Genomic DNA, 20,496 nt, shown 5'->3' on the forward strand with positions numbered 1-20,496 from the left:
CTGTTGACGATGAGTCTGGTGTTTTGCGGGATGCCTCACAGTTGAGGACTTGTGAGGCATCTGTACAGCTAGGAGCACTGTACACCCCGGCAGAAACCCAGCATATTTTGGTCTGTATTTAAACTTCAACCATTTTAACCTGTTAGGGCTAGGAGGCAGTATTTACACGGCCGGATAAAAAACGTACCCGATTTAATATGGTTATTACTACTGCCCAGAAACTAGAATATGCATATAATTATTGGCTTTGGATAGAAAACACCCTAAAGTTTCTAAAACTGTTTGAATGGTGTCTGTGAGTATAACAGAACTCATATGGCAGGCAAAAACCTGAGAAGATTCTGTACAGGAAGTACCCTCTCTGACCATTCCTTGGGCTTCTTGGCTCTGTTTATTGAAAATTTAGGATCTTTGCTGTAACGTGACACTTCCTACGGCTCCCATAGGCTCTCAGAACCCGGGAAAAATCTGAATGATGTAATTCCAGCTGCTGGCTGAAAAACTTTAGCGCCTTTGGTAAGTGGTCTATCAGAGGACCATCAGACTGAGGCGCGTGCACGGGGCGACCTCATGTTTTTACTTTCTCTCTCTTTGAACTAAAACACAGATTCCCGGCCGGAATATTATCGCTTTTTTACGAGAAAAATGGCATAAAAAATGATTTTAAACAGCGGTTGACATGCTTCGAAGTACGGTAATGGAATATTTAAAAAAAAATTGTCACGAAACGCGTCGGGCGCATAACCCTTATTTACCCTTTCGGATAGTGTCTTGAACGCACGAACAAAACGGCGCTATTTGGATATAACTGGATTATTTGGGACCAAACCAACATTTGTTGTGGAAGTAGAAGTCCTGGGAGTGCATTCTGACGAAGAACAGCAAAGGTAATAACATTTTTCTTATAGTAAATCTGACTTTGGTGAGGGCTAAACTTGGTGTGTGTGTAAATAGCTAGCCCTGTGATGCCGGGCTATCTACTTAGAATATTGCAAAATGTGCTTTCACCGACAAGCTATTTTAAAATCGGACATAGCGAGTGCATAGAGGAGTTCTGTATCTATAATTCTAGTTCTGAACGTCACATGCTAATGTAAAAAGCTGTTTTTTGATATAAATATGAACTTGATTGAACAAAACATGCATGTATTGTATAACATAATGTCCTAGAAGTGTCATCTGATGAAGATCATCAAAGGTTAGTGCTGCATTTAGCTGTGGTTTGGGTTTATGTGACATTATATGCTAGCTTGAAAAATTGGTGTCTGATTATTTCTGGCTGGGTACTCTGCTGACATAATCTAATGTTTTGCTTTCATTGTAAAGCCTTTTTGAAATCGGACAGTGTGGTTAGATTAACGAGAGTCTTGTCTTTAAAATGGTGTAAAATAGTCATATGTTTGAGAAATTGAAGTAATAGCATTTCTAAGGTATTTGAATAATGCGCCACAGGATTCCACTGGCTGTTACGATTTCGTCCCACCTACCCTAGAGTAGCCACCGCTCCACGTTTTCTGGTCTAATGTAAATTTAGTTAGAAGTCTGTTTATAAACACTTGGGGAAAAAGGAGGTTCCCTCTTTTTGTCATAATGTCTGTGCTCACGTGGGCGTGGTTATTCTCATTTAGAAGGCTAAAATCCCATTTCATCTTCTCACAAATAGTTTCATATTTAATCATAGAAGTTCCACATCATTTAGATGTAAATCTGATAATTGGGACATATACATATTTGTAGAGTTAATGTTATTTGGTTATACTGTCCTTAATGATATCACAAAACAACAACTTATTTGACATGATTATTGTTTAGATTCCCACCAACCATTTCCCACATTATTTATGTTAGAAGTATTGTTTCAATGTCCAACCTTTTGATGTTACAGTTTTGGCCAAGTGTCTCTCTGTTGTAACACTCAGACACTGCAAGGTATTTACGATCCGGTTGTTAAGTCATAAAACCAGGCCAACTTCGTCCTTCTCTCCCTCTGCAGGAGAGAGAGGGCACTGTAGAGCTGACCCACTGTAACCTGATCCTCCGCAACCTCACAGGAGAGTCATGAGAGCGGCCAGCTCTAGGAAGAGTCTTGGTGGTTCTTCTTCCATTTAAGAATGATGGAAGCCACTGTGTTCTTGGGGACCTTCAACGCCACAGATATTTTTTGGTACCCTTCCTCAGATCTGTGCTTCAACACAATCCTGTCTCGGAGCTCTACGGACAATTCCTTCGACCTCATGTTTTGGTTTTGCTCTGACATGCACTGTTAACTGTGGGACCTTATATAGACAGGTGTGTGCCTTTCAAATCATGTCCAATTAATTGAATTTACCACAGGTGGACACCAATCAAATTGTAGAAACATCTCAAGGATGATCAATGGAAACAGGATGGATTTGAGCTCAATTTTGAGTCTCCTAGGAAAAGGGCCTGAATCCTTATGTAAATAAGTTATTTCAGTTTTTGTTTTTAATACATTTTCAAACATTTCTTCAAATCTGTTTTCACTTTGTCATTATGCGGTATTGTGTGTAGATTGCTGAGGATTTGCTTTTTAAAATCCATTTTAGAATAAGTCTGTAACAAAATGTGGAATTGATGGGGTCTGAATACTTCTGAAGGCACTGTACAGTACCAGTCAAAAGTTTGGACACACCTACTCATTCAAGGGTTTTCAATATTTTGACTGTTTTCTACATTATAGAATAATAGTGAATACATTAAAACCATGGAATAACACATTTGGAATCATGTAGTCCCCAAAAAGTATTAAACAGATCAAAATATATTTCAGATTTGAGATTTTTCAAATTAGCCACCCTTTACCTTGATGACAGCTTTGCACACTCTTGGCATTCTCTCAACCAGCTTCACCTGGAATGCTTTTCCAAGTCTTGAAGGAGCATTCACTTGTAGGCTGCTTTTCCTTCACTCTGCAGTCCAACTCTTCCCGAACCATCTCAATTGGGTTGAGGTTGGGTGATTTTGGAGGCCATGTCATCTGATGCAACACTCCATCACTCTCTTTCTTGGTAAAAAAAGCTGCCTGGAGGTGTGTTGGGTCATTCTGCTGTTGAAACAAATGATAGTCCCACTATTAGTCCCCCACAATTCAAAATAAATCACTGACAGTACCACCAGCAAAGCACCCCCACATCATCACACCTCCTCCTCCATGCTTCATGGTGGGAACTACACGTGCGGAGATCATCCGTTCACCTACTCTGCGTCTCACAAAGACACGGCGGTTGAAACCAAAAATCTCAAATTTAGACTCATCAGACCAAAGAAGAGATTTCCACTGGTCTAACGTCCATTGCGCGTGGTTCTTGGCCCTAGCAAGTCTCTTATTTTTATTGGTGTCCTTTAGTAGTGGTTTCTTTGTAGCAATTCGACCATGAAGGCCTGATTCATGCAGTCTCCTCTGAACAGTTGATGTTGAGATTTGTCTGTTATTGGAACTCTGTGAAGCATTTATTTGGGCACCAATTTCTGAGGCTGGTAACTCTAATGAACTTATCCTCTGCAGCAGAGGTAACTCTGGGTCTTCCATTCCTGTGGCGGACCTCATGAGAGCCAGTTTCATCATAGCGCTTGATGGTTTTTGCAACTACGCTTGAAGAAACTTTCAAAGTTCTTGAAATATATTCTGGATTGACTGACCTTCATGTCTTAAAGTATCAATGGACTGTCATTTCTCTTTGCTTCTTTGAGCTGTTCTTGCCATAATATGGACTTGGTCTTTTACCAAATAGTGCTATCTTCTGTATACTACCCCTACCTTGTCACAACACAACTGATTGGCTCAAACCCATTAAGAATTAAAGAAATTCCACAAATTCAATTTTAACAAGGCACACCTGTTAATTGAAATGCATTCCAGGTGACTACCTCATGAATCTAGTTGAGTGAATGCCAAGAGTGTGAAAAGCTGTCATCAAGGCAAAGGGTGGCTACTTTGAAGAATCTAACACTTTTTTGTGTACTACATGATTCCATATGTGTTACTTCATGGTTTTTATGTCTTCACTATTATTCTACAATGTAGAAAATAGTAAAAAATTAAGAAAAACACTTGAATGAGTAGGTGTGTCCAAACTTTTTACTGGTACTTGATTTAAAAACATATATATATATATATATATATATATACAAAAAAATATATAGGACAAAGCACACATCACGACAAGAGAGACAACACAACACTACATAAAGAGAGACCTAAGACGACAACACAGCATGGTAGCAACGCATGACAACAACATGGTATCAATACAACATGGTAGCAGCACAAAACAGGGTACACATTTTGTTGGGCACAGACAACAGCACAAAGGGCAAGAAGGTAGAGACAACAATACATTACGCAAAGCAGCCACAACTGTCAATAAGAGTGTCCATGATTGAGTCTTTGAATGAAGCGATTGGGATAAAACAGTCCAGTTTGAGTGTTTGTTGCAGCTCGTTCCAGTCGCTAGCTGCAGCGAACTGAAAAGTCGAGCGACCAGGGATGTGTGTGCTTTGGGAACCTTTAACAGAATGTGACTGGCAGAACGGGTGTTGTATGTGGAGGATGAGGGCTGCAATAGATATTTCAGACAGGGGGGAGTGAGGCCTAAGAGGGTTTTATAAATAAGCATCAACCAGTGGGTCTTGCGATGGGTATACAGAGATGACCAGTTTACAGAAGAGTATAGAGTGCAGTGATGTGTCCTATAAGGAGCATTGGTGGCAAATCTGATGGCCGAATGGTAAAGAACATCTAGCCGCTCAAGAGCACCCTTACCTGCCGATCTATAAATAATGTCTCCATAATCTAGCATCGGTAGAATGTGCATCTGAATCAGGGTTTGTTTGGCAGCTGGGGTGAAAGAGGGGCGATTACGATAGAGGAAACCAATTCTAGATTTAACTTTAGCCTGCATCTTTGATATGTGCTGAGAGCAGGACAGTGTACTGTCTAGCCATACCCAAGTGCTTGTATGAGGTGACTACCTCAAGCTCTAAACCCTCAGAGGTATTAATCACACCTGTGGGGAGAGGAGCATTCTTCTTACCAAACCACCTGACCTTTGTTTTGGTGGTGTTCAGAACAAGGTTAAGGGCAGAGAAAGCTTTTTGGACACTAACTAAGCTTTGTTGTAGAGCCTTTAACACAAAATCCGGGGAGGGGCCAGTTGAGTATAAGACTATATCATCTGCATATAAATGGATGAGAGAGCTTCCTACTGCTTGAACTATGTTGTTGATGTAAATTGAGAAGAGCGTGGGGCCTAGGATTGAACCTTGGGGTACACCATTGTTGACAGGCAGTGGCTGAAAGCAGATGTTCTGACTTTATACACTGCACTCTGAGAGAGGTAGTTAGCAAACCAGGCCAAGACCCCTCAGAGACACCAATACTCCTTAGCCGGCCCACAAGAATGGAATGGTCTGTCGTATCAAAACCTTTGGCCAAGTCAATAAAAATAGCAGCACAACATTGCTTAGAATCAAGGGCAATGGTAACATTAAGGACCTTTAAGGTTGCAGTGACACATCCATAACCTGAGCGGAAATCAGATTGCATACCAGATAGAATACTATAGACATCAAGAAAGTTTTTCCAACACTTTTGATAAACAGAGCAAAATAGAAATAGGTCTATAACAGTTAGGATCAGCTTGATCTCCCCCTTTAAATAAAGGACTAACTGTGGCTGCCTTCCAAGCAATGGGAAACTCCCCAAAGAGGAGAGACAGGTTAAAAAGGTCAGAGATAGGCTTGGCAATTATAGGGGCAGCAACCTTAAAGAAGAAAGGGTCTAAACCATCTGACCCAGATGTTTTTTTGGGGTAAAGTTTAAGGAGCTCCTTTAGCACCTTGGACTCAGTAACCACCTGCAGGGAGAAACTTTGTAGCAGGGCAGGTGAAAAAGAGGGTTGAGCATTAGGGGGTGGGAGATGTGGAAATGTTGGACGGGCAAGGAGGCATGGCTGAGTCAAATAGGAATCCTGACTTAATGAAGTAGTGATTAAAAAGCACAGCCATGTGATTCGTCAGTAACAACCACATCATCAACTTTAAGGGACATGGGCAGCTGCGAGGAGGAGGGTTTATTCTCCAGGTCTTTAACCATTTTCAAGAACTTCTTGGGTTTTGACCCAGAGAGAGAAATGCTCCTTAAATTAACTAACTGTCCTTCCAGATAGCCTGAGTGCACTTATTTCTCACTGAGTATGCTTGTGCCAAGACTTTCATCAAATGCAATTCTTGAGGTGGAGTAACTCTGCAAGATCACAGTCGAACCAGGGGCTGAACCTGTTTTTAATTCAAATGTTCTTTATGGAGGCGTGTTTGTTAACAATATCACTGAAGATATCAAAACATTAGGTCCAATCTTCTTCCACAGAGGGGATCAAGCTGATTCTATACCAATTTACAGAGGCCAAGGGCCTCATTTATAAAGCTGTGTGGAGGATTCACGCATATGGACGTATTCTGATTTATAACATAGTGCGCATGCACGTCCCATGCCGGTTTCACTTTATAAATCACAATCAACTGAACAATGACTGCAAATCCTGACAGAAAAGCTAAAAAAATACGTTTGGAAGTTCTTGTAGCAAGAACAAAGATATTGTTTGGCGGACATTACAAATGCCAAAGGCGTTAGAGTGGCAGCATGAGGCATACGCTGTGAAAGCTGCTGGCTCAGAAGGTCTGATCCTCTCCGAAAAAAATAAGAAAAAAAAGTGGTCCGACATAAAAGTGGAGGCCAAAAGGTCTTGGTAATTGGAAACCGGCTCATAAGCCACTCATCGTCATTGGCCAGTAAATGTTGATGGTCTCTGAAAATTCAGAAGGTCGGACCCTCTCAGAAATTCGCCAAATCTTCCAACAGTACCAAAGCAGCCATTGTGTGTCATTATGCATTTTAATTGCATGCCTTTTTATACCCACCCATTTGATTGTCAAAGCTACCCAATTGCGTAACACCTTCAGGTGTGGTGATTACCCTGATTGTAACTGACAATGACAGGGCCATTATCACATTGACAGTTCTGCGCCACGAACGTGTGATAACAATATATGAAACTGTGCACTCGTATCTGCCCAACTGAGACATGGAAAACGGCATCAGTTTAAACGTCATTTGTCCTACTGTTCACCTTATCATTTATGAGAATACACTTGAGGGGTTCTTTTGCAAAAGCAGATCTCTGTTTGTATTTATCCTAAATCATGTATTTTTTGTGTGCACTCCAGGGAACTCTTCATATATAATACGTGAGAGCTAATATTTTGATTTATTTTACACAATGGTATCAATTTCAAAGCCATCTGAGTCGCAGTTTCTCATTTCTCCAGTTTATGTGCGTACGTATGGGTCAAAGTGTCCAAGGAGAACCGCACATTCTCCCATCAAGTTTTTTAAATTTACATTTTTTATAAATCCCAAAGTTTGCTTAGAAAGTGGCGTAAGCCTTCTTTTGTGCCTATGCAACGTTTATAAATGAGGCCCCAGGTCATGAACGAAGGCTTGCTTATTACAGTTTTTTAGCAAGCGTCTATGACAAATCAGGACAGGACGTTTCACTGAGCAGCCAATAGGAACACAGGCTGTAAAACAGTGATCACTAAGGTCATTACAGAAAACACCAGACTGGCACCTATCAGGATTATTTGTGAGGATAACAAGGGAGAGTAGCCTTTTCTGGGTGTTTGGAGTCATACCTTGTGGGATTGGTAATAATCTGAGAAAGATTTAGGGAGTCCCATTGCTTTAGGACTTGGTCAGGTGATTTAAGCATATCCCACTTTAGGTCACCTAGCAGGACAAATTCAGACTGAGTGTAAGGGGCCAGGAGAGAGTTTAGGGCGGGTAGGGTACAGGCTGGTGCTGATGGAGGACGATAACATCCAGCAACAGTCAACAAAGAGCTATTTGGAAGTTTAATGCTTAAAACCAGCACATCAAATTGTTTGGGCACAGACTTGGTGGAGACAACTGAACACTGAAGGTGATCCTTGGTAAAGATTGCCACTCCCCACCTTTGGAAGATCTGTCGTGCCGAAAAAGATTATAGCCAGAAAGGTTACCATCAGTATTCAAAACACTCTTTCTTAACCACGTCTCAGTAATGACCAACACATCTGGATTGGAGCTGTGAACCCACACTTTCAATTGATCCATTTTAGGTAATAAGCTTCTAGTGTTAACGTGCAGAAAATCCTGGCTTTTACAAGAGCAGAAATCAGTGAAACAGATATCAGAACACAAATTAGAATTGGGGCTAGTAACATGCACATTTCCAGATATCATCAACAGTAATACAATCAAGGCAACCTTAAAAGGAAAACAATACCAGAAAGTTAGATGCAGTGTGTTTGTTGTTCATTACAATGAGGACTTGCTCTCTCTGTCCGATACAGCTCCTTCATTGGGCATAATAATGAGGGGTTAAGCAGTGGGCAGATGGTAAATCTGCTGGGCTGAAATTGCTCTGCCATTGGACTGACTTGGGACCACTACTGTAAATCTGTCCCATCCAGAAACACAGGGTTGTTTATCACCCAACATATCACTCACTGGACATTGCAAACGTCCTCACCAACCTGTGTGACGTTACTGAATCACCCAACCCATTACACATCCACCATGATAGCCAGAGAAGATGTGTGGCAGGAAACAAACAAGTTGAATTAGTTGTGGTTATCTGGTCAGAGCATTCAGACGTAGAAGCAACTGAACTGAGATGTCAGATTCTGTGTCAGTGTTGGATTAGGGAGTGTGTAGTGTAACTGAAAGAGGAAGGTGGGCTATAGGCTTGTACAGGGAGGGAGAGAGGGAGCGAGAGATAAATAATCACACTCATTCGATCTGATGAGGGGACAGACACTCTTCTGGTCATCTAACACAATATGGACACTAATAAAACGTTTAATAAAGGCTCCAGTATACTTGATTATCATTTAAGTGAGAAATCCTCATGTAGAGTAACTTAGGGTATCATTTGACCTATATTGGTGTTTTGGCAATTTATCCATGTGGCAGGGTTGATATTGGGAAAATAATAATGTATTATATATATTTTTGTAATACTGTAGCATGCATATAGTGGCCTAGATTCAACGCGTCACTATGGTAACATATGGTCAAATTAATATAGATTTGATAGATTTTGTTGTTGGTTAATAAATCAAGAAAACAAATCCTTTTTATTGTCATAAATGTTATTGTTTATAGCCTAAGTAGTACCACAGAAACCTGCTTACAACCTATAACAGCTCATATGACTAAATATCAACAATGATGGAAGGATGGAAATACCATTTAGTCTATCCAAGATTTGCGCTCAGGAGATCATTTTGTGTGTGAGAGCGATGCGCAACGAGTGAGGAAGGTGGAACGGTGTCTGTTGAGGAAAGGGTCTCGTTTCTATCCCAATTCATCTGCAAATCTCGATCTGATACAGACACACCGTTTTCAGTACATATTTGTTCTAACTAATGCGGGTGTCGTTATTTGTAGAGCCGGACAGGCGCGCATGTATGGAGCTTTTTAGGAGTTGGGAATGCTCGGTAAGCACGTTAGATCCTATTCTTATTAGGCTTCCTGAATGAGGACACGGATGGATATCGTGGCACTGTCAAAATGACTCGGTCTCTCACTCTCCTCGCTTTCCTTTCCACTTTTATAAAATGTAAGTATTTAATGTATGTTAATTTTCGATTGCATTGTCAGTTCAGTTGAAAAATATTCTCTTTGCAATGGGTTGTTGTTCTTGCTGATGTTGTTGTTATAATTGTACATCTTCAGAAAGGAAATTCACTTTTGGAATTCACCTTCAGTGCATGTAATACATTATTTAATTTCATGTTAGCCAAGTTTCCATGAGTGCATAATTATTTATTTTTTTATTATCAGAGAGGAACATAGTTCAACATGTATTGATGCCTTCATTTCAACAATCATATGTCTTAAATCAATTAGACACAATACGGTCAAGAGAATAACACCATATTTGTGTTACTCTTTATTAGGTCGCACATAGGAGGACAAGCAGTGAAGCACATTCACAGGCTAGTCAGCCAACCTGGCCTAAAAGCATTTCATATTATTTACTTAAATCCGACACACTCCATTTAGTATGATATGTTATGTTTGGTATGGCATGTATTATTTTGTGGATATCCATCAACCATTTCACATAATATTATGCCAGCAGCATAGCACCCTGCATCCCACTGCTGGCTTGCTTCTGAAGCTAAGCAGGTTTGGTCCTGGTCAGTCCCTGGATGGGACACCAGATGCTGCTGGAAGTGGTGTTGGAGGGCCAGTAGGAGGCACTCTTTCCTCTGGTCTAAAAAAATATCCCAATTCCCCAGGGCAGTGATTGGGGACATTGCCCTGTGTAGGGTGCTGGCTTTTGGATGGGATGTTAAACGGGTGTCCTGACTCTCTGTTGTCATTTAAAGATCCCATTGCATTGTAGGGGTGTTAACCCCGGTGTCCTGGCTAAATTCCCAATCTGGCCCTCATACCATCAGGGCTGCCTAATCATCCCCAGCTTACAATTGGCTCATTCATCTCTCTCCTGAAACTATTCCCCAGGTCATTGCTGTAAATGAGAATGTGTTCTCAGTCAACTTACTTGGTAAAATAAATATGTTATTAATTACAGTTTGTATGATATGTTATGAATTTGCAAATGTACAAAATGTTACGAGTCTTCAAAACATATGATATGTTAAGAATTCCAATTTGTTGTGGCTAATGCTAATATTAGCTGGGTTAATGTTACGGGTTAGGGGAAGGGTTAGCAAATATGATAAGTAGCTAAAAGTAGTTGAAAACTTGCTAATTAACTAAAATGCTAAATTGTTAGTTATGAGATTCGAAAATACAACCTTTTGGTTGCTAGATGTTTGCATTATATGCCCACCCACCTTTCATTTTTTGTCTTAAATAACCTTCTGTCTTATGTAACCATACCATACGTAACATCTCATATCGAACATCTCATTCCAAAATCATGGACATAAATATGGAGTTGGTCCCCCTTTGCTGCTGTAACAGCCTCCACTCTTCTGGGAAGGCTTTCCACTAGGTGTTGGAACATTGCTGCAGGGACTTGCTTCCATTTAATATTAGTGAGGTTGGGCACTGATGTTGGGCAATTAGGCCTGGCTCGCAGTTGGTAGTCCAATTCATCCCAAATGTGTTCGATGGGGTTGAGGTCAGGGCTCTGTGCAGGCCAATCAAGTTCTTCCACACCGATCTCGACAAACCATTTCTGTATGGACCTCGCATTGTGCACAGGGGCATTGTCATGCTGAAATAGGAAAGGATCTTCCCCAAACTGTTTCCACAAAGTTGGAACCACAGAATTGTCTAGCATGTCTAGCATATGCTGTAGTATTAAGATTTCCCTTCACTGGAACCAGACGGAAGCCACTTCTCAGTAAAAGGCACATGATAGCCCACATGGAGTTTGCCAAAAGGCACCTACTCTCAGAAGATGAGAAACAAGATTCTCTGGACTGATGAAACCAAGATTGAACTCTGTCCTGAATGCCAAGCGTCACGTCTGGAGTAAACCTGGCACCATCCCTACGTTGAAGCATGGTGGTGGCAGCATCATGCTGTGGGAATGTTTTTCAGTGGACGGGACTGGGAGACTAGTCAGGATCGAGGCAAAGATGAATGGAGCAAGGTACAGAGAGATCCTTGATGAAAACCTGTTCCAGAGCGCTCAGGACCTCAGACTGGAGCGAAGGTTCACCTTCCAACAATACAACGACCCTAAGCACACAGCCAAGACAACGATCGAACATCTCTGGAAAGACCTGAAAATAGCTGTGCAGCAACACTCCCCATCCAACCTGACAAAGCTAGACTAGATTTGCAGAGAAGAATGGGAGAAACTCCCCAAATACTGGTGTGCCAAGCTTGTAGCGTCATGCCCAAGACTCGATGCTGTAATCTCTGCCAAAGGTTCTTCAACAAAGTACAGATTTTTTTTTTGTAGATTTATGAGGAAAGAAAGAATAAGGCTGTAACGTAACAAAATGTGGGAAATGTCAAACCTATTATGTTTCAGTAGCCTTTACAATCAGTCATAAGGGAAATGTCAAACCTATTATGACTGAGTAGCCTTTACAATCAGTCATAAGGGCATTCTGGGTATTATCATAGAAAACATGTTGTGTGTATTCACTGTGCTGTGGTTGGAGGAGGAGTTTGGTTAAAAGGTTTCCAACAAATGGGCATCAAATGGGCATGACTACCACAATAACTCTGATGAAGGAGCTCAGACTGGCCCTTCTCAGGAAGAGAGGGAAGTCACTGGGAGAGTAAAGGATCATATATCACACTTTGCCTATACAGTACACTGGCCATTTACAGCACCTTCTTGCAAGCGAATTTGACAGCTGGGATAGATGCTATGTGCATCTTTTTACTTGTCCACTCTGTCTTGTTGGTACATTGTCATAACATGTATGGACTGAAAATAAAGCCAGGGGAACTGGCTAAAGCACACAGACCTGGCTGGTGACCAGGCTACATAGTCTGTCTGTGCTCAGCATGGAGAACCTGACAGTAATATTCTAACCATACAGATAAATTGCACAGTGTTCTGTAATCAGTAGGACCTCTGGCATGTCCTGAGGGCCTTTACTGAAATCCAGATGACAGGATGTTTTTTGCCTGCTGTTTCTATTGGGTCAAAAGACAGGGTTATTATGCACCTCCCAATCTCGTCATAGATGCAATTTTTGAGAATGAAGTATTTTGGAGCATAGAGCAGAGTGACCTTTTTAAAAGTCAACCATTGCTGATTCAGTCGCTGTATTAACACCGCTGCCCTCTGCTGCCAATCAAGATAATGTCAATGCCACACTTTTAAAATGTTGCCATTAAAAGGCATGTAAATTCAAATCAAATCAAATGTTATTTGTCACATGCGCCGAATACAACAGGTGTACAACACCTTACCGTGAAATGCTTACTTACAAGCCCTTTACCAACAAAGCAGTTCAAGAAATGCAGTTAAGAAAAATAAAAAAAGTAACACAATATAATAACAATAACGAGGCTATATACATGGGATACCGGTACTGAGTCAATGTGCGGGGGTACTGGTTAGTCAAGGTAATTTGTACATGTAGGTAGGGATAAAGGGACTGTGCATAGATAATAAACAGTGTCAATGTAAATAGCCATTTGATTAAATGTTCAGCAGTCTTATGGCTTGGGTGTAGAAGCTGTTAAGGAGCCTTTTGGACCTAGACTTGGCGCTCCGGTACCACTTGCCGTGCGTTAGCAGATAGAACAGTCTATGACTAAGGTGACTGGAATCTTTGATAATTTTTTGGGCCTTCCTCTGACACCCCTTAGTGTATAGGTCTTGGATGGCAGGAAGCTTGGCCCCAGTGATGTACTGGGCCATATGCACTACCCTCTGTAGCGCCTTACGGTCAGATGCTGAGAAGTTACCATACCAGGCGGTGATGCAACCAGTCAGGATGCTCTCGATTGTGCAGTTGTAGAACTTTTTGAGGATCTGGGGGCCCATGCCAAATCTTTTCAGTCTCCTTAGGGGGAAAAGGTGGTGTTGTGCCCTCTTCACGACTGTCTTGGTGTGTTTGAAGCATGATAGTTCGTTGGTGATGTGGACACTAAGGAACTTGAAACTCTCGACCCGCTCCACTACAGCCCTGTCGATGTTAATGGGGGCCTGTTCAGCCCTCCTTTTCCTGTAGTCCACGATCAGCTCCTTTGTCTTGCTCACGTTGAGGGAGAGGTTGTTGTCCTGGCACCACACTGCCAGGTCTCTGACCTCCCTATAGCCTGTCTCCCCTTTCAAGACCCAGTTGATACATATACACACACGCACACGCACACACACACACACACACACACACACACACACACACACACACACACACACACACACACACACACACACACACACACACACACACACACACACACACACACACACAGTGTAATAGCCCTTCTCAGCAGGTAGTGATTACTAGTTTGAATTGCCTGCTCTCCCACTGGCCAGTGCCCTTCACCTCTGGGTAAGGAGTGTGGATGTTTGACAGCAGCCTCCCAGGGCTTTGACAATATGCCATCTGTCTTGTAGAGGACCCATTGTGTTTGATGGGAGTCCAGCCAAGTGACTGATGATAGGGTAGCCATGGAAACATGCACCAGTCTATGAGGGAGTCCTGTTGGACACTCTCAACTCTCAACTCTACATGAAGCTATACCTCGATAATTAGGATTTGTGGTAATTGCCTGGCACAAACTGGCACATGGGCCTGTCTGATAATACACTATTGGGAAGGGATCTATAGTCAAAACATGTATCTTATTTTTAGCTACCATCATCCATAAATGTGAATCAATACTCTGCATGCCAGTCTCCCTTGGCTAAAAGTAGAGGAGAGTCCGACTGCATCACTTCTTGTTTTTATAAGAAACATTTATTGAAAATTCCAAATTGTTTGCATAGTCAATTTACACACAGCTCTGACACACACACTTACCCCACCAGACATGCCACCAGGGGTCTTTTCACGGTCCCCAAATCCAGAACAAATTGAAGAAAATGTACAGTATTATATAGAGCCATTATTGCATGGAACTCCCTTCCATCAAAGATTGCTCAAGTAAACAGCGAATTTGGTTTAAAAAAAACGCCTCTCCCCTATTTGAGCTAGATATTGTTTGTATGTACTGATATGTAGGCTATGTAACATTTTAAATGTATGTAGTTCTGTCCTTGAGCTGTTCTTGTCTATTAATGTTCAGTATTATTTCATGTTTCATGTTTTGTGTGGACCCCAGGAAGAGTAGCTGCTGCTATCGCAACAGCTAATGGGGATCCTAATAAAATACCAAATACCTAATCATGAATCTTCAAAGTAATATTTTTCATTGCAACAGTCTTAGCAGCTATTGTAAAGATTACTCCAGGGCATTTGACTAAGCATTTTTCTCCAAAACAATTTCTCCTGACTGGGCTACTCAGCTACTCTCTGCTACTGTATGACAGAGCATTACTCACTATAGAGGAGGGCTGGTGGGGGAAGAGAGGGTTGTTGGTGGAAGAGAGAGCGTTTTATCATCTACGCCTCCCTGTCCTTCCTCCCTCGGGGGGTGTAAACTAACTTGCGCATTGTTTATCAAGGAGCAGAGGGTGTGCTGGTTTGGTTCATTTGATGGTATTCATGGCTGGAGCTCACATAAGACAAAAAGCTGATCATGTGGCTTTAGGCTCTGGCTCTGCCACATGCAGAATCATTAACACTCTGCAGAGACATCTCCCCTCCCACATCCCGGATGTTAATTATTCCGCAGATAGCTCCAAGACCTCATATATTTTTTTACTATATATTTAACAAAGTCCAAGCCCTATCAGACATGCATTCTCCACTTTAGTATGCTGTTTTTTTTGGAATGCTATTAAACACCTCCAGGTACAAGGGTATAAAAACCAGGAAGTGTCACAGTAGGTGTTTTGTTGTGCTCCTCTTTGTCCTGGGTTGGGGAGCTGAAAGAATGAAACACTGCAGAGTCAGCAACACAGTTTTCATCCAGTCCACGCTGGGCTATAAAACATGCTCCATGAAACAACATAAAAACACAGGCGTGACAGTCCAGCTATAAAACCAGTGACTAAACACAACAGATACAGCCAGTGGGTCTTTTTTTATCGCACAGTAATCTAGTTTTGTCATTGTTATAACACAATTGCAATAAAGGTAACAACTGTGACTATTTGCCGAAACTATCTCCAAATCACTGTTGACTCTATCCATAGGTGGCAGTTGTGCGGACTCAGAGGAGCGTCTGATGAACTGTCTGCTGGGAAAGGATCGCTACAACAAGCTGATCCGCCCAGCTGTGAACAGGACAGAGCGGGTCACTGTCAAACTACAGGTGTCCCTGGCCCAACTCATCAGTGTGGTGAGTCTCATGATAACCATTCCATAGAGCCAGTTAGAGGCCCTGAGACGGAGAGGAGAGAGCAGAGATGAGAAAACAGAAAAGGAGAGCAGAGCTCAGAGGAGCCAGTGGCAACCATGTTAATTACTTACACAAATTCTACTGAAAGGCCCTGGCCCTAATGACAGCATGGGTATAGTATGGATCTGGCAGGGTTATGCTCTCCATCTCTGTCATGTCCAAATTGAAACTTCAGCACATTGCGTTAGAAGGAGCTGTAAAGCTGCCGCAGGAGAGGACGTTGGAGTCTCACACTGATTTACAGGGTCCCTCCCTCCCTTCCTTTCTGCCCTGGCATGGCCCAGAGAATAACAGCAGGACACATGCATCCTCTGTTTATGGCCTCTTATTGTCCTCCTTTTCTTTGGTAATTGAATTTTGAATGTCCTGTAAAGTGTAATGGTATGAGAAGTGTGATATATTTGTTTTAAAGCATTGTGCTGCTGCGTACATTGGAGGTTTGCCCACTCTGCTGCCCACTCCTTTTTAGGGGTGTTTGTTTTACTTGCTGTTCAGAGTTGATGCAAGCGCTCTGTGGATTTATCAACAGGTCCAACGGCGCTCAGATGGTAGATGTGTTCCAGGCGAGGGTGTCATTTATCTTAACAATTGACACCATGTGCAGGGAATTTATTCAGCGTGGAAACACATCTCTCACTTTTACTCTCTTCTAAATCAAGCATGTGCACTAGAGGAATGTGTGCTGGAGTCTGTACGTGTGTCTGAGTTTTGTCATTAAACATGCTTTGTGCATCGTATAGTAAATAGTCTGTTTTTAAATGAAGCTAACACTGTCTTTTTCCTTTCCAGAATGAGAGAGAGCAGATTATGACCACCAATGTTTGGCTCACACAGGTAAGCGTGAAGATTATGGTCCTATCCTATTAATCATTCATTACTCAGTCTGTCCCCTCGTCCGTCTCCAGCTCGTGTCCTTGTCGCTGAACCTGAATTAAAGCAGAACCATGCCTCTGACTCAGACAATCCGGAACAGAACAGACTGATAATTGTGCCCACACCATTCACCACTTTTCATTTCAATGAAAATTAAGTGTGTAATTGCATCTGGTGTTGGGAGAGAGTCCTTATGTGACTGAGTGCAACAGTCAGAACAGTGAGGGTAGCCTATCAGTTAAGAGCGTTGGGCCAGTAACCGAAAAGTCGCTGGTTCGAATCCCTGAGCAGACTAGGTGAAACATCTCTCTATGTGCCCTTGAACAAGGCACTTAACCCTAATTGCTCGTCTAAGTCGCTCTGGATAAGAGCGTCTGCTAAATGACTAAAATGTTAAATATGTAACCCCCTGTCTCTCCAGCACTGGGATGACTACAGGCTATCATGGGACCCTTCTCAATATGATGGCATTGACAAGCTACGTATTCCTTCCAGACACATCTGGCTACCTGATATTGTGCTCTATAACAAGTAAGTAAGCATTATTCATTGTCCAGATACATTTTCCAAATGATGAACACATTTTCTCATGTAATTTACAGATCATGAAAATCAAATTTTCTCATAAATACATAATAAGTTTCTATAATGGAGTCCTCTCCCCCTACCTCCCTCATCACTCTCTCCATAGTGCGGATGGAACCTATGAGGTAACAGTCTTCACCAATGCCATTGTCCAGTTCAATGGCAGCATCTTCTGGCTCCCTCCGGCCATTTATAAGAGTGCCTGCAAGATCGAGGTCAAGCACTTCCCCTTTGACCAGCAGAACTGCACGCTCAAGTTCCGGTCGTGGACCTACGACCACACCGAGCTCGATTTGGTCCTGAAGTCAGGGGTGGCCAGCATGGACGACTTCACTCCCAGTGGAGAATGGGACATCTTGGCCCTGCCGGGCAGGCGGACGGTTAACCCTCTGGATCCTACCTACGTGGACCTCACCTATGACTTCATCATCAAGAGGAAGCCGCTGTTCTACACCATCAACCTAATCATCCCCTGTGTCCTCATCACCTCTCTGGCCATCCTGGTCTTCTACCTGCCGTCTGACTGTGGGGAGAAGATGACTCTGTGTATCTCAGTCCTCCTGGCCCTCACTGTGTTCCTCCTCCTGATCTCCAAGATCGTCCCTCCCACCTCGCTGGACGTGCCTCTGATCGGGAAGTACCTAATGTTCACCATGGTGCTGGTGACCTTCTCCATCATCACCAGTGTGTGTGTGCTCAACGTGCACCACCGCTCCCCCAGCACACACACCATGCCCTCCTGGGTCAAGGTAGTGTTCCTCAACAAGCTGCCCCATCTGCTCTTCATGAGACGCCCGCAGAATAACTCTGCCCGCCAGCGGCTGCGCCAACAGAGACAACTCCGAGCTCGCAGGTCCATCCTGGCGGACCTGGGCTACCCTGCCACCGCCATGTCCAAAACAGCCACCACTGCTGCCATGTCTTCCTCCTCTGCCTCAGCCTTCTCCTCCCCAGGACACTTTTACAACAAAGGCACAGCTCCGCTGGGGTACACCCACACCTTCAGGAAGGGGGAGGCCTGCTCCACCGAGTTCCTGCCCAACAGCTTCCCCTCCTCCCAGGACCTCCGCCAGAGAGGCAGCCCAGACTGGGGGGGAGATGTCCAGGAGGCAGTGGACGGGGTCCGCTTCGTGGCTGATCACATGATGGGGGACGATGATAACCAGAATGTAAGTGAACCATGACCATGTCAATGGGGTTAGTGTTGTGAAATGAGCTGGAGTTAGGACTCAAAGTAGTGTTTTTTATCCTTGGTCCTGCAGAGACATAGTGTGTACAGCTTAGTACTTTAACACCTGGCTCCACTAATGATCTTGACCTTGATCAGCTGGACCAGTTGTGTAAGTGCTGGGCTAGGACAAAAGCCTGCACACGCTGTGGTCCTCAAGACCAGGAATGAAGAATACTGGGATGTGAGGTAGTTGAGAATACAATCCAGTAAAATAACCCAGACTCTTGTAATAGATTGTTTTCATAAATAAATCAATGTAAAAGTGAAATAACCAGGCTTGAAAAATGTCGACCTTCAAAAACTGCCGAGGACAGCAGAGGAGAGGGGTGAAAGGGTCAGTAGCTGCTACAAGGTCTGGCTCAGTAATATTTACACTGGTGCTTTCTCTTTGTTTCTTCATCTTATATTACATTTGCATCACTTTTAAACTCATCAATCACATATTGTACTCCATACCCAATTTCTGCATGCCGCAGGTGTTACTGTATGAACATGACAGTAATGTGACCATACCGTGTTCTCTGTGTGTTCCCAGGTGATTGAGGACTGGAAGTATGTGGCAATGGTGGTGGACCGTATGTTCCTGTGGATCTTTATAATAGTGTGTGTGACTGGAACCCTGGGTCTCTTCCTCCAGCCTCTATTTCAGCATTCAATAGTCCCCATCCAGCAGCCCAGCTCAGACACACCCCGTACCTGAACCCATCCCCAACAAGTATGGGGGTCATACATAGAAATAAGGGTCATAGAACATCAACCAACGCCATGTGGCCTACAGCAATACAAGTCTCTGTATCTCTTTCTGTTTGTCTTACCTGGTCCTAACATGGCAATTTGGTACAAGGAAGAGTTTACTTTTTTCATGTAGTTGAAGCAGAGATACAAAGATGTCCCTCTAAAACCAGACTGAAAGTACAAACATTACCCGGGTGGAGTAATAACCCACATAATACAGAGATATGTCAGATATCATTTGACTCTCGATTTCTCTCCATGTTGTATCACCCTGTTGTTGAAATGTAATGTGTCATGAAAAAAAATCTATAAATGTATAAAAAGGTCAGTGAGTTTGATTACATTTCCAAGAAAGTCTAAAGTGGTGGGGTACTAAATGAAATTATGTTCAGTGTGATAAAATAAATAACTTGAATCAGTTATATTAGGTCACATTGATAAGATGGATATTGGGCAAAATCATGTAGCTCAGAACATTATGACTCAAGCTAGGGTGTTATAAAGAGGCCTCGTAACTGATACACCCCATATATAAAATGAGTTGGTGTATGAGTTACAAGTCTATCACCTGTGAATTACTGGGGATATTCCCCACAGATGTATTATTTTGATGCAATAAACAGTTCCAGTTTAAAAAATATATTTGTACTGTTTATTTTGTTATGTCTAAGTTTCCTGATTTATCCAATAACAGAAACATAAAGGCAGTGATCCTAATAGTGAAACAGCCACACAAGAAGTTACATATTGTGCCATCTACTGGCCACGTTTTAATGCCCACTCTGGCATCACATCCATTGAAATTGCACTGACTCTCTTGCTATAGGTATCACTCTCTCATTCGATCAATCGCCAGAACCCTGTTTATCACTGACTTTCTGTCACATCAGCTGCTAATGACAAGGCAAAGCAGCTCTGTTCCTGACTCATTAATCATGTGCATCTCCTACCTCAACTGATGATATGTGATTACACTGACAGTCTAAACATCAGCCTGCCTACTGGGGAGTTTAGGAATACCGCACCGACTTCTCGGAAATGTGCAAGC

General features: G+C 42.6%; 1 protein-coding gene across 1 annotated transcript; it reads left to right on the plus strand.

Moving 5' to 3' along the window:
- Positions 1–9,374: 9,374 nt before the first annotated feature.
- Positions 9,375–20,086, plus strand: LOC115203017 (neuronal acetylcholine receptor subunit beta-4-like). The gene is made up of 6 exons (XM_029767289.1): positions 9,375–9,683; positions 15,819–15,964; positions 16,814–16,858; positions 17,319–17,428; positions 17,589–18,651; positions 19,249–20,086. Exons 1-6 carry the CDS (start codon positions 9,635–9,637, stop codon positions 19,411–19,413), a joined length of 1,578 nt encoding a protein of 525 aa, XP_029623149.1. The 5' UTR covers positions 9,375–9,634; the 3' UTR covers positions 19,414–20,086.
- The last annotated feature ends 410 nt before the right edge of the window (positions 20,087–20,496 follow it).

The sequence above is a fragment of the Salmo trutta genome, chromosome 12 (genome assembly GCF_901001165.1).
Source record: "Salmo trutta chromosome 12, fSalTru1.1, whole genome shotgun sequence".
In the NCBI taxonomy this organism is placed as follows: Eukaryota; Metazoa; Chordata; class Actinopteri; order Salmoniformes; family Salmonidae; genus Salmo; species Salmo trutta.